The following is a 25,656-nucleotide window of genomic DNA, read 5'->3' on the forward strand; positions in this document are numbered from 1 at the left end:
TTTTATGAATTGTATTAATCTATCAGATTTATAAAATGATCTTATAGTAGACTCTATTAATGCATAACATTTAAGATGGAACTTTCTATGTCATTTAATTTGCGTTGCATTAATTCATGAGAAAAATTTTGTTCTTGTATTTATCTACGTGGAATATTTATCCGTATAAACAAATATAAATGCCACGTCGAAACGAAGGACAAAAGAAGACAATAATGAAAATGAAATTAACGACACAAACAATCGATGACTTTGCACTAAGTCGTACATTTCCATAACAGAGTGCATTTTTGTCCAAGACAAATATGCACATATTTGCTTTCTTAGTAATGTAAATAATTGTAAGCTCTTGTAATAACAACATGGTATTAAAGTATAAGTATAAAGTTACTGTATTATATATATATTTCTAGTATATATAGTATATATATACATCTAGTATATAGTATATATTTCTATGATATATATTATTATAGTATATTATAGTCGTATATACAGGGTGAGACAGTAAGAATCACCACCTGAGATAACTCATTACTTATTAACTACATCAAAAGATATTTGAAATAAAATTTATTGCATTCGAGGGGGATGATCAAGTGAATATAGTTCGACTTTTTAATACATACCTTATATTTTTAAGATATTAAGGTGACCTTAAATTTTTTAAATAGCACCATATATTTTTTATAACATTAGTCAATCTAAATGGATATTCTCTACAAGAAAGTAAAACACGAAAAGACGCGAAGCGATATTCTTGCATTTATATTGTTTTTATCTATCATGCGTTAAATTTGACAAATTATAAATGTGTATGAAAAAATATACGGTGCCATTTAAAAGTCTCAGAACCACCTTAAGATATCAAAATATATATAGTATAACAAAAAAATGGAACTATATTAACCTGATCAGGTCTTTCGAAGACAATAAATCTTATTTCAATCATTTTTTGATGAAGTCAATAGATAAACGAATTTTTTCAGGTGGACATTATTAGTGACTCATTCCGTATATATAGATATAGTTATAATATCGATGGCTTATTTTGAAAGTGGTATAAATCTGTCTTCTTTCGTTTTGAAGTATTAAAGTGTTTGCGTTTCCATCAACTGAAAAATCCTAATAAGGTCTACTTAATTCGTCCATGTCTCTAGATGTTTAAATAGATGTGAATTCATTACACAAATAGTTTTTTTGAGAATTACCTAGCCTAATACCTCTTTCCAGGGTCATAAGTGAGCTTACTCTATTTTCAAAATTAGAGAATTGTAGAATTGAATAAATTTTGATTATTTAAAATTTATGTTTGATATTTGAAGATAAATAGAATGTAACTGTAAATAAATTGAAATTAACATAATATTATTATATTGGACTACGGTAAATATACCTGTATCATTATCAGATTCTAACGTTAACGCGAACTTATCCATTGAGATAAGAAAGCAAGATAACAAGAATACGTAATACTTTCTCGAATTTGAAATTTACACTTCGATACGACCCGATATAAATATAAAGCTATTATTAATTTAATAATGCTTTAAGCGTAATAATACATATATTTAATTATAACAATTTAATTTAATGATAATAATAAATTAATAAATATAATAATTATTTACGAGTATACTACCTAATCGCATTTAAACAAGTTGTTCACATCCGTACATGGAATATTATGTTGGATACAGAGATTAGAATTATATTCGCTATCATTCGCTTTTGATTAGGTACGTCGACTGTTTGGTCAGAGTACAGATTACAGAAAAACGGCTTACATTAATTTCAAAATAAACGTTCCTGCAGTTTCATTTATTAACGAAAATTCAGTTCATTAAAGCGAACGAATATTTGAAGATTTAAATTATAAATTGTTTATAAATAAAAAGTTCACATTATTATAAAGCCTATATAGTTATGCTATGTGTACTAATAATTATTGCTATAATAACTACTATAGTTTACTATGCTAAATATATTTTTACTACATATTATATTATATAATCTAATATTTTTTCATTATATATTTTGTCATTTATATGCATACATAAATCATAAAATTAGTAAAAACACGCGTAAATAAAGTGTTCATCGCAAACATTCATATTGATGAGATGTGCACACACAAAAAAAGAAAAAAACAATACTCTATTGAACAGGTTTTTCTCGGAACATCGTCATATGAAATGCATGCGCTGTTGTCATCTATATTATGTCGTTTCGCATTTATCAATTTTCAAACGGAAGTCGAATTCATTATTCCTAGCACGGGCAAGCGTATAATAAAGAATTGTAATATTTAAAACATTTATTATCATTCATTCTGTATTATGCTATCTTATTTCTATTATTTAATGCCACATCAACCGCATATTTCGCATATATATTATATCGAATTTAATAATAATAAATAATAATAATAGTCGTTTATTACGATTCTGTCTCGGTAGGTACAGACATTGTTCTTATTTGTTACTCTTATATTTTAAGCATCCTTAAAATTAATAGTTTAAATAAAAGACTTCTATTTTCAATATTGTTTGTTTAAAATAATATACTGTTTCCGCTTTTTTTCTTTTGCTATTCACGGTGTCTCAGAGTATTCCATTGTAATATGCAATCTGCTCGCTGATTCCTTGGACATTTGTACAGTATATGTTCTTTGGTTTCAAGTTCATAATTATTGAATATGTCGTCGTTTTTGTTACTTAAATGAGCTTCTTCATTTCCAGCTAGTCTGAGCTGCGTTATGTTTCTTATTATGTTTATTGGCAGTTGAAATTGAATATATGTAGTCTTCACATTTATATGCCTGCAAATCCTTGATACTTTTGTACATCGGATTATAACTGGAATTTAAGATACTATGTTTGTCCTCTAGAATATATTTCTCCCTGATTTTCTTTAGGATGTTTGGTAAGTTCCCTCTTTGCTGATGGGTTGTATAATTTACTATAACCCATTTTATTAAATATATTTTTCATTTGTGTATACCAATTTCTTACGTTTTCACCTTTCTCAGCGCCGTCTCGTTTGAATATTTTCATTTTTGCTTTCCAGTTGTATATTTTTATCTTTATGAGTGGTTTCCAAAGTACTCCCACAGAGCAGTTTAACTTTTGCTAGGAACTGTTCGCAGGCCTTATTGAATGCCCCTAAGGACGTAAAAGTAACATCTAGATGCAGTAGATGTAGTATTTTAACACTTCTAATTCGTTCTCATTATATTTTAGCTTCATTTTCCTCTTTAGTTTGCCGGATTTGCAGAATACTATTATTTTATTTTTGTTGGTGTTGTCCTGGAGTTCGTTATATCGAATTTTACGATAGTGATTTTCGATATTTAGAGAATATTTAATCCTGACAATACAACGTAGGAATAATTCAATACGCAAATCTATATAGAACTGGTTCAATGATTGAATATTAAGGTCAAGTATTAGTCGCACATAGAAATCACTTGATAAAAATTTGCAACTTCAAGCCGTCAATTGTTCTGCTCTAGCAGTGATGACGCATCTTTTCCTTTGTCAAGCAATGGACGATCCAAGAAATCATCCCAAGCGTCGCAAACTATATATATTACGTATGTACGTATATACATGCCTGCATGCCATCGAGTAGTGTGCAATAAAAACGAATTTATGGTTATATTTAACTATACATGCTATGAGTCTTCCTTATTCCTTTGAATTTTTATGAATAACAATTCTAGTATATGATTTGTATAACACGTGTAGTAAATGGTAAAACTAGAAAAATATAACACACAAAAATATAAATATAACATTAAAAAAAGGATTGAAATAAATTTAAAGATGAACAATCGAATAGAATAATAAAATAGTCAAAATCGATTAAGATTCAAATTAGTTAAAATCTGGAACATAGATAAATGTTTGCGGTCAAAAGCCTGGATCGACTTTTAATAAAACAAATTAGAATTAGGTGATGTCATATATGCACTCTTACATTTACTGTTCTTGTCTAAATACATACTCTTGGCCCATTTAACAATAAAAAATGTTTGTTTATAAGCATAGAACGTCAACTACACGTTTATTGTAATTAATTAAAAATTATTGTAGTCAATCATAATTTCCTACACATGTACTGACGTCTATGGTGGCGACCTCTTGACACCTGAATCTCCTTTTCGATCGATTATAACGTTTTCTGCCAACATCTAATAATGGCGAAATGTTTCCAAAATGCCCAACATTAACTTTCTCCGCTCAAAACTTTCTTTGCTACTCTCAGGACCACTTCAACATCGCTTTCTCTCAGAGTCACGACGACATTTATTACGCTAAAAAGCGGAGAAACGCGATCCAATCGGATAAACTATTATCAAGCACTAACCTACGAGGTGAACTATTCCAAAAATAACCGATAAAATAAAAGTTTTTGTACGTTGCATTTTCAGAAACAAATATGATCGCCTTTAATATATGTATAATAATTCTATCGGAAAGCGAATTTATTCATGAAGAGATTAAAATATCATTATTATAATTACCATACAAGGTATTAAAAAAGTTGGGCGATATTCAAAAGATGTGAATCTAGACATAAGAACAACGGAGGAAGCTTATGTACATCATTTCTTAATGTTTAACATCTTATAAATATAATACTATACTGCAATATGATATTCATCTATGTTGCTATTGTCGCGCCGAAGTAAAGAAAAGCATAAATGGGAAAAAAGAGATCTATTAATATTATATTCATAAAGGATGATTCTGAACATTAAGACATCGTTGCAATGAAGTTACCATCACAGTAGAAGAAAATAGAAGTTTTTATTCTCACTTTATATGAAAGGCAACACAAATCACTGTATTCGGATTGAATACAATAGACATTATATTAGAATTCTAACATTAGATCTTGAATAAACGATAAGAGATTCGATTTATATAGATATTTCGTATTCTGAATTTTATTTCCTTTCGATATTCGAATTACGAAGCTCTTTGTATGATATAATTTTAATGAAATGTAACAAAATCATCCGGTCAAGGAGTTTCGGTAGTCATGCAGCATGCATCACTATGATGCTGAGATCTATACGCGTTTGACGTACCTCAACTAACCTACTTTCGTCCATGGCTTTGTATTCTTTCGGGGAGAATTCTTTCGGGAAAAATAATGCTTTAGGGTAGTGGTTCTCAACCGGGATAAAATAAAATATTTGAGGACGCATTAAATTTTGTATAAATTACATATATCGATAAACATAGAAAAAATGACATAGACATTTAGAAAATCTTGTAAAATTATAATAATTTTAGTAAGTAATTAATGGCTGTAGTGTACCCATAAAAGTGTTTCGGTGTATCCTCAGGAGTACAGATTGAGAACCACTGACCTAATCTATTAAATTTTTTATAATAAAATAGAAAAAATTACGTTAACTCATTGAATCTATCAAATTATCTATTCCAATTAATCTCTTTATCTTATGATTTTTTTTTTATTTGACAATAATATTGTTTCGCTTCTCGGAATACATGGCTATACATAACTTATGCATTAGGTTTCTTATAATAAAACGAAACAAATAGCCTCAAACAACTCTAAAATACTGAATGATCCCTTTATACATACTTTCAAAATCTAATTCATTTTTCTATATATGTATGAATTCACATCAATTTTAAAATGTTCAAAACACGTCTATTCGTATTAGACATTTTATCTAATCTACTATGTTTTTCACAATAAAATAGAAAAAATAACGTGAACTTACTGGGTCTTAACTGTCGAAAGGTCCATTCTTTTACTCTATATCGGACGTCATAAAAAGCGAGGTCCACCTCGGGCTTTCTGGGGAAAGAGTATTTATCTTCTACGAAATAACTGTCTTTCGCGGCAACTGTCACTCCGTGTACGTCATCGCGGCTGTTGTGTTCGACCTGACAGCAGCTTAACGACGATCGGGATGGAGAACAGTGGGCAGAAGTGGTCATCGTTCGATAAACTACGTTTGGGGTTTCTTTCCACGAGTGTCGCTGCGTTCGTTCTGACCACAATTCACGTCTGTAATCGCATGTCTAACACAGCACCAATGATTCTGTCCTTCTTCCCTCCCTTTCGATTGGTCGAGTCCCGATGGTTTTGATTTCCAACCGATTACTGTTCGCACATTATTAAGCCACGTGCTCTTCTGCAATAAGGTAAAACATACATAGGTATAATTAATACATTCGCATCATACTTATAATGACATTCTTTTAAATGATAACGTGAACAGATATAGGAAAACCAATCTAAACATGCAAATAAATTTAATAATTCATAATCCTTATCTTTTTCTTTGATCACTACAACTACCGATTTCTAACGGAGTAACATTTTTTAAACAATTTATTTTAGTATCAAATTGTTGTAGTTATACGAAAGTACGTATTATCAAACGATATGACAATTATAATGTACTTTGACCTTATTAATCAGTATGTAAATGATATAGTAAATTCAAGTGTGCAAATATTTTTTATAGTCACTATATTATACAGACAATAATAATTAGACTGCGGATGTTTATCCATCCATGTGATTATCTATTGTAAATTATCCATATTTTTGATAAAGTATAGTATCCGGATTACAAAATTTTTGATGCTGAATATATGCTCTGAGAGATACTTTAGAATGCTACAACCGAAAGTGAGGACATTTTTCATGGCAATGAGCAATTTTGAAAATTCGGCTTTATAAACATTTGGTTAACCGCGGTCTTAAGTATTAATTATAAAAATCTGCATAATATCATGTTCATATCGAGCGGTAAGCGGTAAGCGGCAAAGTTATGGCACAGCCAATGCCATAAAAATTCCAGAAAATAAAGGATAATCCAAATTTAATCCACTACAGAGTACGCTATAAAACAGGTTAAGGATATTAAATTGTAAAAAAAGAGTCGGTAAAATCCATAAGAACGTCATACATCAGCAGGCTGATTAAAATTTTTTGCGCCTTATTTATGTGAAAAAAGACCCTCATTTTTGAATTCAACGAACGGAAAAACAACTAAAAAGTATCATTCTAGTCGAATATGTCGCAGTCCTGGTACTATAACAAAGGGTTTATACGGTATAATAATACGGTATAATAATAATAGGGTTTTGTGACACTTTCGTTCTTTACATAGTACCTAAGTAAACATTTGTTTTGTCTATTAAATGTAATAATGAATGGTTTAGTTTAGGTATTTTTCTACGTTATGTGCATTCTGCACATTTTCGTATACTTAGATTTTCTATATATAGGTACATAATAACGTAAACAAACGTAAGAGAACCAATATGAAAATTTAACCTTTGGGCTATATTAATTTATTATAATAATATAAAAAAGATAATAATCAAACTGCCTATGTTTATGCACCTTCGTATTTCTATGCATATAATTATTTTTGTCGTATCTTTTTAATCTTGATTTACTGTTTACTGGAACTCTTTAGGAGAAATATATACTAAAGGTCGATAGTTTTGATTACTAATATATATGACTATACAAATATTTTAATTTTCTATCCCAACTTAATTTATTTGCTTATATTATCTTGAAAATATTATTACACTTTGAGGTTACGTAACGTTATAGAAGGTACGTCACCGATTCAGCTTTAAGGGAGTAATATGATTTCATCTGATGTAGTAATGAAAGTATCGTAAGACTAGAGGTCGCTGGTATTGGTGGCATAATACTTGTATATACGTATGTAAATGTATACTATGTGTATAATAAGCAGACTTGGAATCATAAGAAGATTGAGAAAATGTTTGTAAGGTGCACAACGTATCCTTGCAATTGAAATTCTAACCATAAACTTGTAACACGCTTAATGTTGCTAAAACGAACTATATATATCATCTTTTTTCGTTAAGTAATAAAACAATAGAAATAGTAATAAAAACTACAATATAAAATATAAACATAGTAAAGGTAAAATTAATAATAGAAATAATCTTTATAACATTGATTATTAACATTTCCAATGTTGACATGTAATAAGTTTTTTAGCAAATTACAATAAAATGCTTGTCAATCATAGTTAAGGTAATAAATATTTATCTTTGCGTGGTTTCCCCACGATTAGCAAGCTGGACATTAAGAAAAGTAAAAAAAGACATTAGAAGAAAATATAGAACCAGTGTAAATAAATCAAATGCATATGCAAATCGCTTGAGATATCTTCAACGGATACGTTGGTACTTAAGATTAAGATTACGTTGAAACTTAGACACAATACAACGGAAAATCCAACTACAGTACCATAGAAATGTTCTTGATTATTCGCTCGACGAAAATTTTATTTTTACAAATGAATATTTTAACTTCGTTTTATAGGAAATTGAAAACTTAAAAAATGTATAGAATGTACATAATGTGCAGCAATATATATAGAACACCTGAAATATAGTACCTGGTGTGATATTTATAGTATGAAAAAAATCTCCATTAAAATACCATTTGTTTAATTTTATTCTTTAATTTATGAAAATATGAAATTGTGTTCTTCTATAAAAGATAAAAACAACTTATGCTTTAGCCATATGCTTCTCATATAAAATATGTAAAGTATAATACTCGCTAAGAATAAAATAATCTAATCCAAAATTCTATTTTATTAATTTTATTTATAAAAACATGAAGTTACAGAAATAGTCTAGTCATCAACAGAAAGCTTTTTCATGAGATTATACGCGATCGAGACACGTCATTATCGGTTTCATCTTCCATACACGCTCCAGCCTACACACAAAAGAAGTGCTTATGGTGGGAGCGAGCAGCTGAAACGAGTGCGGATACTCAGTCGCTAAAAGAAACCTTCGAAGACAACATACTTAATACAAATCTACAATTTAAGTTTATTTGTAGATTTATCTATAAATGAGTATAACAATATAATATATATATATATATATATATATTTTGTACCATCCGTTGGTCTTGTATTTTTAATTTTCCAAATGATTTTTATAGATATAACGTAATTTATTGTCACAGGGTTAATGAAATCTTAACAATTACTATTATTATTATTAAAGATATATATTATATATATCTTTGTGTAGTAATTGTATTATAATTTTTATTATAATATATTTATTAAAATATATGTTTATTATAATACAAATCAAGGCTGAAAAGCGGGATTTAATAAGTGAATTAATTGCAATTTTTTCAGATTATAAATTCAAGGAGATAGAGAGAAAATGGGAGAAACTGATTACGATGATTTATTACTTGTAGTTGCGGATAAATGTCTCGAATAGAATACGTATATTGATTGTCCAGTAACGAGAAGAATAAATGACAAACGTCGCTGATTATGCGTTAAGGTTTGTTGTATTGTAATTATTGAAAAGCTGATACTTTCATCCTTTTTCCTTCTTTCTTTCGTTTTTAACGATTTGTATTATACATCAGTGTTAAGTCAAGTGTCAGTTCTTGTCCCAATTTCCAATTTTATATAAACAATACAAAGCTTATAATAAAATTTTGAAAATTTAATAAACAATAAGTAATTTCACCTTTATACCATAGTAATCTCCTCTTTCGAATTTTTTATGAAATATAAAAATAAAACAATGTTCGAGAAGTAACACGAATAGCATCAGAATTCATGAATTATTTCTACATAACTTCCGCTAATGTTGTCTTGACAATGAACGAGTTGACGTTGTAGTGACGCAGCGAAATGTTACTTTTATTCAGCAACCTGAACCTCATCGACTATCCATAGCTCAACTCTGTTAATCTATTCAGGACATTTGATTTATAATTTTTTTTATAGTCAATTCACATCATTTAACTCTATCGTATTCACATTATGATTACGAAAAGAAATTCCAAAAATTTACTAAACATGTTTTCTTCGTTTCGTATTTACTATTTCTTCTTTCATCTAGATTTAGTAATTTTATGAAGTTTGAAGAAATTGCAATATTTTATAGTACTATGACAAATTACTTTTTTCTCAAATTGTAAAACTTCTTTTCTTGCATACATTTTACAGCTTACTTTATCATTGGTTTAATAATAATGTTAATATATTTACATATATAATAAGTTTGTTTGATAATGTTGCATTTGCGCAATTTTTACACATTATTTCATTACTTTATTTTTAACAGATTAACATGGATGCCTTAACATTTTGCGTCTTTGATTTCTTTGCGAACGAAACATTCCTTATTGCGAGTAACTAAAAAGCAACGAAGACTGAAAGATAATCCTGAGCGAAGAAGTCATGAAACACGAAACACGAAAAGCATGCGATAAGAAACTTAAAAATTCACAGATAGCAAAAGTTACCACGTCTCGGATATCCTACACTACTCTCAGTTTGTTTAACCGAACACGTATTTTAAGCGATGAATATTATCAATTGCATTGAGGAAAATATATAAATTGCAATATTCGAAAATTATTGAATAATTATTGTAGAAATTATTTAGAATTATATATTTTAAAATTAAGAAATTGTAACTTCAAATAATCTAATGTAAAGTGTTAATGATCAAATCATTTAACATTATATAACCTAGCAACAAAAGAGAGTTAAAAGAACAAGTTATATTAAATGATCATATGATTAATATAAAAACCAATAAGCTTTTAGGAGTTCTTCGCTGTATATAAAATTATATAAATAAAAAATATATATATATCTTATTATATAATATAAGTTTAATTTATTGAAACTGATTATATACAGTATATATATACTATTATATATATGTTATATATACATATATATATATATATGGAACTGATTATATACAGTATATATATACACACACACTGTAATAGTACCTACAATTTTTTGCAAATATCTCGAAAACTAAACGAGACCGACAATTACACGTATAGAAAAAAATTGTTCAAACCTTGATTTCTATAACATATTAAAAAATTATTGAAATCGAGGAGAAGGGAACGATTCTACAAATTCATTGAAATATTAACAGACTGCAGAATTTGACGCAAATTGTACTTATTTTTTATGTTACATGTCTTCCATGTTTTATATATAAATAGATATGTTACATATCTTTATATGATTTGTATTCTGTTTACAGCAACGTATGATTCATAAATTATGATTCATAAATTATGATTCATGATATTTTTATATAATAATTGCCGTACAATCAGTTTATATCAAACATAACCGTCCAGAACAATTTGAATTCATAATATGTGTCATAAGAAACGTGCACAACAACAAAAATGAAATAAAAATGAATTTTATAGCGATCTTCACGCGATGAACAAATACTAGAAAATTTTAGCATTCGGAAAAAAAAGATCTTCGTTACGATACGACAGTAAAAATTTCAGAATTCCGTTAGATACATCTACAGGTGGAGCAAAAAAGATATCGGAGTATTAAAAACATTGTAAGAGAATGAACAAAGGAAATGAATACTAAGCAAGTAACAAATTAACGAATAGTATTGAAGATATTGCTAAAGAGATTTGTCAAGGATGTATCAATTATTGATAACCCTGTAATTGATAGAAGACTTCACGGTTATGTATCCTGGGGAAAACAGATTAATCACAGAAGCATAATGATCTTGAACTACAAGTTCTCTGATTCATATGTACATATAAAAGCACCCGGAGCCGAGGTCATTTATCTATAACTTCGTATCACGCTTATCTTGCTCGTATCGTATCCTGAATGAATACAGCCGAAACAAATTACTTCTCCATCTTTCAATGCACCCTCCTTTACGATTACAATCCTCTCCTAACAAAGATAGTATTCTGTCATTCGAAACAATAAAAAATTATTTGTTTTATTAAACAATTATTTGAAAGGAAATGGATTCAAATATTTTCATTGTCCTGTCTATAAAAGGCCAAGGATGGACATTCACTGCATACTCTGCATGACCATAACTACTCAGTGTTGAATATTTATTGTATACTATATGTGACTATAATTATCCAATGGTGAATGTTCAAGGAATCTTATCGTAACTATAGTTATTCAATGCTGAGCGTTTAACGAATATTATACGTGACAATAATCTCTCAGTGTTGAGCGTTATGAGTATACTATGCATAGCTATAAATATCTAACATAGAATATTGTCTGTGCCTGGCAATGTATAAACATCCCGCGTTAAGCGTTTAACGAATACTATGCTTCGTTATAGTCACTGAACGACAACTGTACTCTCAAACACTTCATCGCTAAATGTCCATTGTTCTCTATAGATGACTATAGCTACTTCAGTTGTTCAATATTGAGCGTTCGCTATAAATTACGCGTGACTACAACTATATTTGTTCAACATTTGACGATGAGGGTTGACTATACGTGACTATAACTATGTACTGATATTGAACTGTGTTACCGTTGAATGTATCATATTCACTGTATGCTGTACCTGACTATAAACGTCCAAGAGTAAACGTCCACTATATATGTTACTACGTGTGACTATAATCATTAAATTGTGCTGACTATGAATCACTTAATCACCGAGCGTTCGCTATGCTTTATGCCCTTGTTGAAACATTTATAATTCTGAAAAGTTAACTGAAAAGTTACAGTCCAACATTTTTTAATGATCTGCTCACACAAAAACCTTTTCTTTATATATGAATAAAAGTAACAAACATTTAACCCAGGTCTATATGTTATAATACTTTAGTGCTGTGATAGTAAAGATTAAGCATAATAGGAACTTCGAAATCGCTACATCACTGAACTATACGTAGAATCAGCATTGAAGCTTAAATCGAGGTCATTCCGGTGAACGGCCGCTTTAATGCGCACATTCGATTGATGCAATTGTTTTAAGAAGTAGAGACGATTGAAAATTACGAAAAGGATTTCGATATTCCGTGAAAAGGATGGAAAGTATCTATCTCATCCGTGAACAGATACTTGCGCAAAATAACATTCTGGTCGAGGTTTTGCAATCAACTTAGCAACTCCCCTTCAAAAATTACGAAAACTTATCTGGTAAATATACTCGTTGTGATAATGGTCCTAACGTCATTCTATTGCACGTACTATCGTAATAAACATAAATTTCTTACATAGCTTCTAATGTTACACTATTGAATTTCTCTCATCAAACTATTAGACATTGATTGAACAAGTTGAGGGACTTTCTAAAAAAGAAGATTTATAAATCAATAATAAATGTACTCACATACATACACAGTACTATACATAAATTTAAGATGGATTTTTCTCTTTGTATTCTAAAAAATGATATTTAAAAGAATTTTAACTGATATCGAATAGAAAAAGACAGTACGACAAATAAACGGTGTTTTAAATTTATATAATGTTAGTTAAGATTCTTTACAATATAGCTTTTGAGATGTAAGGTGAGAAATATATCTAACCTGAAACTTTTAAATACCATTATAGGTGCCAAGTCTGTTTTTTAATCAAATAGTAAAATTATTGTGGAATTTTCATTTAGTTTTCAAATATAAAAATAACAAAGTTCTTTAAAAGCTATGATTGTAACATGTAAATAATAAAAAACTAGAACTAAAATTACAATCTTTACTATAAAAACAATACAACTTACAATACGCTTACATTTTGTTTCATGAACTTTTTTCATAGAAAGCTTGTCATTTTCTATTTGTTTGAACTCTGGCTAGAAATGAATAGAGTTAAAAAGAAGAATCGCTTTCACTCTGTTTCCGGAGAAGAAAGCAAATCCTATTTCACATCATATTTTTAGAAAGTTTTACAGCGGTGCACGGTTGTTCTCGGTAAAATGGTAAAATGAAACGTCGACGACGTTCTTCGTTGTCCCCTGAATGCCCCGTGTTTTCACTTTAAAGAGTGCAATTAATATCATGGTTGTATTCGACGTATGGTAAATTGGTAATGACAAATAGAATGACGCGTCGCGTACCACGGTAACGAGTAATGTCATATCAATTAATTGATAGTGAAAATATTATATTACGTAAGTACTAGAATTTAACAGGATTCTTCTTTTTATTAACATTTATTATTTTTTTTCTTGGTATACAAATTAGTATCTATGAGTTGGTTACAAGAACATTAGGAATGTAATTATAAAGGAGAAAGATATCAACCTATTAGTATTCAATGTTTCTTAATATATGTAGATAAAAGAGATATCTGTATATATGCTAGTAAATTAGAGAAAACATCATTCTCTAAGACTTTTTAATATTTACGTAATATTTTTCTTTTTCTAATGTGCTTTAATTTTTATATTTTTGTGAAATTTTTAATATATTCGAATGTAATTACAATTTCTTTCCATTTCAAGTGGATTGTAATCACATCTATATGAAAATAATTGAACATGCCATAATGAATGTTAGTTATCAGTTTTTAATCTTAAAGTTAAGAAGTTGCTTATCAAGAATACGATTTAGATTAAGGTCGCTGTATGTCAAAAAGAAGATGAATGACGCCTTATGATCGACGAACTTGCTTCTAGTAAAATTTACTGACAAGTTTCTTACATTCTAACCGAATAGCATTACAGTGAAATCATACAACTATAAAAGATATTGATATCCCGTATCTTTTATAACATTCTATTTTTTCTCCTGGAAATGAGTCAAACATCATAAAACAGCCAGTCGAAAGCGCACTTTGAACAAATCGAATTTTTGACTTTTGTTTATTTACCAGTTATAGTCATAAGTAATAATTCTTGCAGAGTCATTATAGTTTCAAGCTATATATCACTCACGCGTTTCTTCATTGAATTGGAAATCGTGAAAGCAACAGGCCATGTGAAATATTTACTTCAGGCGTTATCGATCCCGCGATAGATAGTCCATGTTCAATTATTCTAATGTAATTCAGTGGCAATAAGCTATTTTAATTCGCCTACTATATGCGATTTCGTCAACATCGAATAATCGAGCGCGATTTCGTTAATATTCCTTAGTCTGCGCAATGTTATGTGACATGCGCTATTACGCTTTTCTTCTCCCGTCCTCCTTTGCGTACGGAAGCGAGACCAATACGAAGTTACGCAAACATTTCTAAACATTGTGAGATGGCAATATTTTTGTTAATTCACAGGAAAGTTCATGGAATCTTTTTATCGATAGTAATATAATATAATCTTGCAAAAGTTTCAGATCATGTTACATATTGAACATACTTTATATGAGATTATAGACTCGTATCTAGAAAATTATTTTAAAAAATATTTATTATTTTGATTTCTAATCTACAACAGTAGCGAATCAACAGTTTCTAATGCCACGTACTCTCTATAAATCCACTCAATATACATGTTAACGTAGAAATATTAGAAATACAGAATTAATAAAGTATATATTAAAGAAAGATTAAAAAATAAAATATATATTAGTAGAAATATAACGTAGAAAATACAAAAATATTCGTATACCTAAAAAGACACTTTTTATAGAAATAAAATCGTGCAAAATTTCACTGTAAAGTTAATACAAATTATGTTAAGACGCCTGAGAGCTTTTGGTTATTACTTTATATATTAGAAAATAAATATACGTATTATAGTCTCACATTGGAACTTAAATTACAATTCCAATAATATGTTTTTCACAAAAAAAACCTTGAGTCATTTACCTATTATTATATTCTACGAATCTCACAATGCAAAGTAATAATCTCGAGTTGATAGTGTTTTTATGTTATAATTATCAAACCGATTCCCCTATTTTGATAGTCTGTTTCACGTGGGAGTATAGTTGTCACGTTGGCAACTATGTCGGCGTAAAAAAACACATGTGCTACAATTATAGACAGTCGTGCTTCTATTTAACAAAAAACAGTATTTAACAAATAAAAGTATGTATTGTACTCGTATTTGTTTTTTCTTATTTTGCCGTATGAATTTTTATTATTTTAATATTATTCGTCTCCTTTATTGTTCACGTTTCAAACATTCAGTTTAGTTTAATCTTCGTTTCATTTTAGTTTCATATTGTTAATGCCATATGATTGTTCAAAATAATTGAAAATAAGTATCACAAGTTTTATTTACATACTTGCTAATTTCAGGAACGAAATATTCACGTTCTTTAGATTCCAGAAATAAAAGAATAGGAAAATCGAAAAAGGATTAAGAAAATATACATATAAGCCTCACAGAAGGTACTTGATTAACTCTATAAATTGAAAAGTAGAAAAAAGTGATGATGTTGCACACGCTATTTGTTAAATTTACCTTGGAATTTGCTATTAATATTTTTTTATTTGGTAATAAATGAACTTACGGAAGTAATTTGTTTTTAAAAAATTAAACATTAATCTTGTACTTAATTATGAAATCAAACTAAGAGATTAATAACAAAGAAAGGGGCTCATATAACAATCTCCTAGCTTTATTTTTTTCAAAAATAGCATAGCTTTATTTTAATTTGTTCTACTGCATTGCATCAACTTTCACGTGAATTTTTATTTCGTTCGCGACTGGTATTTTTCGTGCGTTATGCGTTGTTCGTAAATTGTCAGAAGCATATTTAAAATCCATGTACATATAACCGTGCACATCGATCTCACACAGCCCAACCTTCGGGTATAAGTTCGCCTACGTTTTCTTATCCTTCCAGTGTTGTCACACATTGGATCACGGCCTTGTGTTACAACCCTAACCTCGTCATAGTCTACTTTAAATACATACGGTACGCGCCATAGTAAGAGTAGATATGGCAACAGTGCCAGGTCTGTCACCACCATGTAAACATAACCTAGGTAGTATGATACCTTGACAAGTATTTTACGATTTTATGAAATGTTTGTGGTAATATATGTTGTCAAGATAACTAATATTAAATAGTGAAATAGGATGCGGTAAAACTATTACTATATGCTATTAACTATTGCTATAAGATAAATAATATTAAATAGCGAAACAGGATGCAGTAAAACTATTACTATATGTAATGTAATAGAATACACATTCCTAACCTATGAGAATTCCAGATCAGGTGAATATTATAGAAGGAGTCCTGATTCAAAAAAGGTTAGAAAACGCTATACTAGAATGTGCTACAAAAGCTGCTAGACACCCACTTTTAGTTAATATTTCAATAACAAAACATATCTTCCTGTTATCGTTAAATATTACGTTATACGTATTAGCGATAAAAAACAGTTATGTTGGTAAACAACAAAGATAATCTGGGTACATATTTCTCATAGAAATTTGATGATTTAACGACACAACGATCTTTCCTATCACTCGTATATTTCGAAATTTTAAGATTATCTTGAATTTTTTAGTTACATTTTTTCGCAACAAACGTTGCGAATTACATCACAACAATTGTTTTATGCATTAAAATGGTTATTGAGCGATTTTTAAAGCAATTTTATTAATTAGTACAATTCCATACACATTATCAGTGCATTATAAATGGTGTCCTTAAATGAATGGTATATTTGAGGAGGAAGTTATTCACGTTTAAATAGTCACTTTTAGAAGTGTAATTAGAATTCATATAGACACATAAATCTCTAAATTTACAAGATTAAAAGATATTAAATAAAATACCTATAGTTTTCAACAGCTCAAACGTAATTTATACGTATATTCATTAAGATATCGTAGATTTGTAACTAAAATTACTTAAAACGATATTAAGCGAAAATTAAATCGGCTACTAACTTCAATGTTTCGCATAATTCTGCATCTTCTTTAATTAATTAATAAACCAGTACGCAATTAAGTTTCTTCTAAATTCGACCTTCTAAGATTCCGGTCTCATTAACACGTTACTTGCCAGACCGATCTTTGGTTATTTTCCGTTCAGACGTTGGGCATATATACTACACGTTACTACGAATAATAGTTTTGTTTATGCCACACAATTTTTTTAATAGTGCAAACAACATAATTATCAAGAAAAAAGTGTATTGTCTAAAATGTATTAGACATCAAAGCAACAAACTTAATTTTTAAGGAATTGTTTTAACAAACACATGGTTGAACATTTGCTCTACCAAAATTCCAAATGGCTTAAATGGAAAGTTCAGCGTGGGGAGGATACGCTCCATGCGGAACGGAACGTGTTAAATGTTATCCTTTCATTCCTAATCAACTATCAATAATACGACACCGGAAGGGCAATGAACCATTTTTCATAGGAGTTATGAGATTCAGTAGGTAACCTAGAATTAACAAGCAGAAAGATTATAATAAACAACTGATCACTATATAGTTTAAAATATAATTTCGGAATAAAGATGTTTGAAAACTAAAAATTTGAAAAATTTATATCTGAAATTGCAAAATATTTTGTCTCAATATGAATCTATTTATTATCTACATTGTACTTTATTATTACTGGAAAGACAATTAGGATACCTTAGATTCGTAGAATTTTCAGGACTTCATTTCGACTAACTTATGAAATAGTAATGAGCTTTCCTTATAAAGATTTATGTTTTCATGTATATAATTCGCGATGGACACACGTTTGACCGTTTGACATAAAATTTCATAAGTGGCGAAAAATTTAATTTTCATGAAGATCCGACATATATATGATATGCGCATGCGCGTCTCATGCACCGTGGCGCAAGAAAATTTTCACGATTTTTTTGATTTCTTTATTTCAATCGCACAAAAATAATATGGTCATGGTTTCAATAATAAAAATTAAAATGAAACGTTCCGAATTTCACATTTGGGGAAAAGAAAAATTGTATTAACCAATCTTAAAAATGTATATATTAGGTAACTTAAATTTCGTAAGGATAGTTTCACGGCATTTTGTAACATCATTTTCACACTGTACACTATTATAGTATATAAAGTAGCTACAAAAGTATTTCTGCACCACTGCATTTATTATATTTATGTACTATCTAATTAGATCCAACTATAATCTCTGTATCATTTAGTAATACTTACAAAAAATTGATATTTTGGGAATTAAATGTAGTACAAAATAGAAAAACGCTTTTTTGGAAAATAAGAATATGCACACTTTATAGCCACTGTATACATATGTGCATTTTTCGTATTACTTTCTTTAAAATTATTTCATGTCCGTTTCAGAGGAAACTATAGTGATATTTCAAATCTATTTCTATTTCTGGAAGCTCAGCTTGATTATTCCAAGTTAATTGTTTCCATCATTTTTCATTAATTATAAATTGTATCAGATGGTTATATTGCAATTGTATCAGACGATGATATATAATATGCGTATATATACACACTGTCATTGTTCATAAAATCAGCAATAATCATGGTAACGAAGAACAAGACAAGACAAGAGAAATACCTATGTCAAATGCAAAGAAAGCTTTAAGTATACAGTACATAATGTATACTCTATGTATACTACTACTATACTATACTTTATAATATACTCTATGTGTATTACTATATAATGTATACTACACGTATACTACTACATGTATACTATATATAATGTAAATATATATTCCATACATGATTATTACGATGATTAACTCAGGTCACGTCCAAGATCAATATTGAATTTAATAAGAGTTGAACTCGGATAAAGATTTTTATTGCATTAGTAGGAAAAGTAAATAAAGATATCTTATGAAGAAAAATATCGATTATTAAAAATTTCATATGTTGGTATATGTTGGTACAACCAATAGTGCCAACAATACAAGCTAAATACAAAAATCATAATTCAAATAATTGAATATAGTAAGATATATTAGAGTAAGATATATTTGTCACAAAATTTCAATTTAAAATTGTATTTCATAACTTAATTCTCTTGATCCTAATTTATAATTATTTTATGAAAAAATATTTTATCATTAATAATATTTTTAATGTCGTTAGAATAATATTGTTGTTAAATGCAATCATATAATGTACAAAGAAGAGCTCATTAGTATGGTTATTGAATAGTTCAGTTTTGTCTTAACGATTCAATAAAATCGATACTAACAGGTCTAGACCTGAAAACCGTGACTTTGCCACGGTTTATCACGTAATTGGTGAAACGCGGTCGTAGAAACTGCCAAGGTGCACTCGTAACTGTCTTTTTAGTATATATACTTTACCTATCAGTGTTTACACATACAAATATGAGCCTCTGCACTACGTTTCTACAAGAATATACTTACAATATATATACTATCGGAAACAAAAATAACTAAACAAGTAATGGAAGTAAGTATATATGTGTATACTTAGATATCAGTGAAGTTTAATCTAACCAATACTAGCATTACATCTTAAAGTTTTATGTATACCGTTATATTACATAGATTATTTAGTAAATAATTGAAATTAACCTTTACATTTTGTATAAATAAGCGGTATTTAACAGAACTTTATCGATTCCTATTTCCTTCGTCCACTTATTTTTGCATCCTACTGTATGTCAATCACTATTCAAGATTTTCAATTGCGAAGATTAATGGAATACATATATATGTATATATACTCGACGCCATGCATGTATATTCTATTCACATTTTATTGAATATCGTCTCATAAACACGCTTCTAGACAATAACCACTATAAGAGCGAGCTCATTTACTTCAAAAATTACCAACGTTGCATTGATCGATCAAGCCTATAAATAAAACCACCTACTTGTATGAATATACAACTCGAAGTATGAGTGTACATATACTACACAATCTAACCTGATTTCGATTACTAGTGAATTTTTACAGAAATGTTTCAAGCTATCAAGCTATCAAGAATTTTAGATCTATCAACTATATTATATGCTTAGGAATGTAGGAAACATAGAGATGTAACATAACGTGAGGGGAAGCCATGTTGGACGCTCATTTCGATTAACTGAAGTAAATTGTTTTTAATTTTTATTCGGGATTATTTAGAATTTACAATAATACATACATAATTGTATATATTACTTGTTACAGTATGTATATATTGTTATATGTATATATACTTGTCATAAGACAGTGACAGTCAATATTAATTATAAGCTTTATTCAAATTCATTGCTTTGTCAAGCATTTGATTAACTATCATCTCAACAGCAATTGCAAAGTGTATGTATGTGTTACATACTGTTTATTATATAAATTATTTCTTATCAAATTATCGTTTTCCTAGTTCCCACAAATAATCATTTTCTCAATATGAAGTTAGATATTTACGTCTTCAAATCTGTCACACTCTTTAGTCACACTCTTTATAATAAAATATTTCGTATAGATTCGTATAAATCCTTTTCCTAATTTCTAATATAAATTCTACTAATTGATAAAATTCATAAATAATTATATTTTTCTAAGATAAAGAATATTAGACATCTATATTAATTTGTGATAAAACAATTTCATAATAGATAATAAACGCATGCGTGAAAACGCGACCAATCAAATTTGGGTATAATTACACTACATCTCTATATTCCTAGATAAGCAACATGATATATATACATACAGTAAAACTGAAAGAAAAGATATTAAGGAGGAAGAGAAAACGTTATTGTAAAAGCTAAGAGAAAACAGATCCCTAACACTTCGATCCGCTTTTAAAACGAATGACAGATTCACATGCGCACATCAGTCTATTTTCACAGCTTAGATTTTATTAAAGAAATAATGTTAAGTCACAATTTCGTCACAAGCAACGACAACCAAAAATGAATGTTGACACATTTATATTGTTAAGATTGATTATTAATTAATCTTACCGTATTGTTATAGGAATCGTCGAAGCGTAGGATTGAAATATAAAATTGATTTTGGGATGAACTATGTATGATGTATGTTGAGAACGAATAACATGAAATTTGGCTGACAATGAACAAACAAAACAACCAAAACACCCGAACGTTCGCAGAAGACTGACTATGTCGTTGCCGTTATGTTACGACGTGCTCTCTCAATTTATTTCTTTCTCTGTCCCTTCTGCACGCAAGCGTACAGCACCGCATGACTTACAAATCGTCGATTGGCGCATGTTATTTGAATGTCTTATAATTAGACCACAACTTTTATGCATTTTTATATTTTTATGAACATAATTAAAGAAATGGAATTTAAATAGAAATTTGTTTAATCTACCAAATATTGTAGTAAATACTTTATTTTGGATATTTTATATATTTTTGTATATTATATGCGTTTATATTTATGTCCTATCAAATTTCCTATAAATGCATAAAAATCCGCAATGTACCCCCATAATTCTATACGAGCCGCAGTTTTATAACTTTTCTATGAAAAAATATATATATATATATATATGTTAATTTTATTTATAATCTTTTTATATTATATACTATAAAATTGTTCATGTTAAATATTAACACTAGAAAGACCATTCAAACCATTCTGACAGGTGAATAAATTGGCAAAAATTTGTAATTCTTGCTAATAAATATAATTACTCGTAAAATTATATTTTTAACAGTAAAGCAATATACATTAATTAGACTAACATATATAAACTAAAGAAAAAATTCGTAATTATCCATTATTATATATTGTAAATAAATATTTACAATTCTGGAAAAATTAACTAAATTGTATAGGTATGTACATAAATTAAAATTAAAAAGAACAATTGAATATTTATAAAAGGTGGGAAACTAATATTGGATATATGATAATAATGATAAGTGATAGTTTTTGATGTGAAAGATTATGAATTATTTAAATTCGGTATTAAAGAAAAGTTTCAATTTATTTCCTAATATATCCGTCTACAGCAGCACTATATAATTCAGTGATATAATTTCTCTACCTCTAAGATTGCAGGCAAGACATAGCAGAAATCTGATATACCATGCTATGTTATACTCTAAAGTCATTAATTAGATAACTCACTGTAAGATAGATCTCACCACGATTGTGAATTTCACATTATATCTGCGATTTGCTATGGCGAATATATGTAAAAATTATATTCAACTTGAGTGATTCGATTCTTGATATCGATAAAAATGGATTTGGCATTTAACAGAATATCCTGCATGCTCTGTAATATCGATTAATCAGGGTTTTTATTACGCCCCCTACAATTTATAACATGGCGCGAGTGTAATTAGTCCTTTTGAATGCACTCTGTTTATTTAAACAAAATTTTAATTAATGCTCGATTAAATAAACTTCTGGCCATTGAGTTGATTTATCTGGGCATGAAATACTATTATGTGGATGAGAAATCGTAAGTAGTAAGGACATAAGTATTTGTCCCACGGTAAATTCAAATAAATGGAATTCTACCGCTATAAGTTACAATCTAATACCACAGAAATGTAAATTTTGTTTTAGCTTATAAAAAATAGAAAATTATAACAACGATGATTATAATAAATTGCAGGCATAAATTTACAATGAAAATTGGAAAATTATTAAATTTGATTGCGTTATAATGGAAAAATCATTTTTTATAACATCGGCAAAGACCGTTGATTATCGGACAACCTTGCCAAGGGTATGTCACCTTGTATTTAAGGAGCATTAAACTTGGGAGCGAACTGAAATAAAATTGGGCCTTTGTACAGTGCGGATCGAAAAAAAATATATACCGTTAATATAAAACATGTAAACCACTAATTGAAAACAATTCTACTGTTAACTCATAATAATATGTCATTAATATCTCTTTGTATCCACATCTGTACTATTGCTAATTTTCGAAACTGTTGATAAATTCGCAAAGCTACTTGATAAGTTCCCTAAACTATACAATTCGCGTTACATACATTTTCTCTTAAAGATGGATTATCTATATCACTGAACATTTTTCAAGCAACAAAATCGTTTGTTTTTGTTATCATTTTCGTTCGGTCACATGATTTTTGACGTTACAACGCAACCTATACTTATGTATGCGCATCATTATTTCGAACATGGCCGCGGTAGAGTACGAAACGAAAGACAATACTTCGACCGACTTGTCGGACACATCGGTATTGTCGGATGAAACGGTGAAAACGATCGAGAAACATAAAACGTCGGGAATACCCTTGCAATCGTCTTGGACATTTTGGTTGGACAAGTAAGAAGACTAAATTACTTACAATTTTGTAAATTTACTGATCCAATGTAGAGTATATTATTGCAGTGCGTATATAATTTCTTTTTGGTTTCATTTTTATGAGACATTAAGAAAATATATCGGAGTAATGTTTACTTTTTTTAATATCGTAAAATTATTATAGATGATGGAAAAACTAGTTAGACGTACAAGAAAACAATGTAACGATGTGAAATAGTATTAGGTGGTATTAGTATCGTTTCATCTTTATTTATAACCTATATCACTATACGTCAATCTATATAGGATTTTTATGATAAAACTGCAGTTTAATATGATTTAATATATATTCAACAATAATTGTATCTCATGTTAGTGTTTTATTATATTAATTCAGGAAACAGTTTTTGTTGTTTTGTAGATATTTGGTTAGGAAGATGGAATTGTTTGTATTGTATAAAGTGTATGTAATGTACAATATGATATATTTAAATGAATAATTTCCTTATATATCTTCCTTTATTGTATGTATATTTTAAATAATATTTTCTTTGGTCTTTTGTTATATTACAAAAAGAAATGTAATAAAACATAATCCTGAAAAAATTGAATCATTGTTTGCTCATAGTGTATATAGAAAGTTCTAAAGAGTTGGTAAAATTGACAGAGCTATTTCTGGCACAACTGTCGAAGAATATAAAGAAAATTTAACGAAGATTTATACTGTGAACACTGTGCAAAGTTTTTGGGCTGTTTTCAACAATATACCAAATGCTAGTGCTGTACAAGTAAGTATATTTTATAATATGTTGGTTAATATTGATATAAACATGAATAAATTGTTTCTACAATAGGTCAGATATAGTTACCATTTAATGAGAGATGAAAGATATCCATTATGGGAGGAACCAGTCAATCAAAATGGTGGAACATGGAGATTAAAGTGCCATAAATCTGATACTGTAGGTATTCGAATTGTCATTGTTATTTAACACATGTATATTAATAACAATAATTTCAGGAAAAAATATGGAAAGAAATAGTGCTTGCAGCTATTGGAGAACAATTTACTGATTGCGTTGCAGAAGGTGATGAAGTTTGTGGAGTAACTGTATCTATTAGGGAGAGAGAAGATCTTGTCCAAGTAATGACTTAGACAAAGTAAAAACTAGTTGAACTAAAGTCATATGCTACAACACTATGCTACAAAATTTTCCTCCCTTCTTTCCAGATATGGAATGCAAATGCTAAATTAGCATCAAAAGCTACAGTTTTAAACAAAGTTCATTCTCTCTTACCTAATGTAAACTTCTCTGAATTTTATAAACGTAAGCTTGCTAGGATTATATTTTTATATGTCTTTGTTTTTTATTCTGTTCTGTGATATTTGTATTTTATAGCACATCAATCACATCATGCCTATGGCCGTCGTTGAAGAAGTGTTAGTGTTATTAAAATGTTAATATGTAATAATAAATGTTAATATAGGAATGCGAATGCAGATTCTAATTATATAAGAAAATTTCTATACGTTTACTTTACTATAAAAGTTATATAGATTTTTAATTTGTTGATATTGAATTGTTTATTAACGTTAGTTAAGTATGTAAATCATTTATAAGCGTACAAATATCGCTGAAATTGTAACATTAAATTGTCAAATATATTTTTATATTTAGAAATATA

General features: G+C 28.7%; 2 protein-coding genes and 1 long non-coding RNA gene across 4 annotated transcripts in view; 1 reads left to right on the forward strand and 2 right to left on the reverse strand.

Annotated features, from left to right (window-relative positions):
• LOC126864744 (ATP-binding cassette sub-family G member 1) overlaps positions 1-21,870 on the reverse strand; it is a 35,635-nt gene extending 13,765 nt beyond the window's left edge. The window contains exons 1-2 of the mRNA XM_050616396.1: positions 21,677-21,870; positions 5,765-6,181 (exon numbers count right to left, since the gene is read on the reverse strand). Of these exons, the coding sequence (XP_050472353.1) occupies positions 5,765-5,984 (220 nt within the window). The 5' untranslated portion in view covers positions 5,985-6,181; positions 21,677-21,870. The remainder of the gene's footprint in view (positions 1-5,764; positions 6,182-21,676) is intronic.
• LOC126864905 (uncharacterized) lies at positions 2,419-5,758 on the reverse strand. The gene is made up of 2 exons (XR_007689371.1): positions 3,015-5,758; positions 2,419-2,941 (listed from the first exon to the last, which is right to left on the reverse strand). It is a non-coding gene; the product is annotated as an uncharacterized LOC126864905 (long non-coding RNA).
• A 1,942-nt stretch (positions 21,871-23,812) lies between the features above and the next one.
• LOC126864855 (eukaryotic translation initiation factor 4E type 3-like) lies at positions 23,813-25,656 on the forward strand. 2 transcript variants are annotated; one of them, XM_050616719.1, is made up of 6 exons: positions 23,813-23,991; positions 24,638-24,758; positions 24,825-24,932; positions 24,992-25,114; positions 25,202-25,298; positions 25,371-25,656. In XM_050616719.1, exons 1-6 carry the CDS (start codon positions 23,822-23,824, stop codon positions 25,403-25,405), a joined length of 654 nt encoding a protein of 217 aa, XP_050472676.1. In that variant the 5' UTR covers positions 23,813-23,821; the 3' UTR covers positions 25,406-25,656. The 2 variants fall into 2 exon arrangements, with proteins under 2 accessions (XP_050472676.1, XP_050472667.1); XM_050616710.1 differs by having other exon boundaries at positions 25,202-25,656.

Source organism: Bombus huntii, chromosome 1 (assembly GCF_024542735.1).
Source record: "Bombus huntii isolate Logan2020A chromosome 1, iyBomHunt1.1, whole genome shotgun sequence".
Lineage (NCBI taxonomy): Eukaryota > Metazoa > Arthropoda > Insecta > Hymenoptera > Apidae > Bombus > Bombus huntii.

Excerpts from the sequence above, each read along its gene's own strand:
- LOC126864855 (XM_050616710.1), top strand. The coding sequence starts at position 23,822 with ATGCGCATCATTATTTCGAACATGGCCGCGGTAGAGTACGAAACGAAA. Across the intron at positions 23,992-24,637 it reads TGGACATTTTGGTTGGACAA|AGCTATTTCTGGCACAACTG; the intron begins GTAAGAAGACTA and ends TAAAATTGACAG. Across the intron at positions 24,759-24,824 it reads CAAATGCTAGTGCTGTACAA|GTCAGATATAGTTACCATTT; the intron begins GTAAGTATATTT and ends TTTCTACAATAG.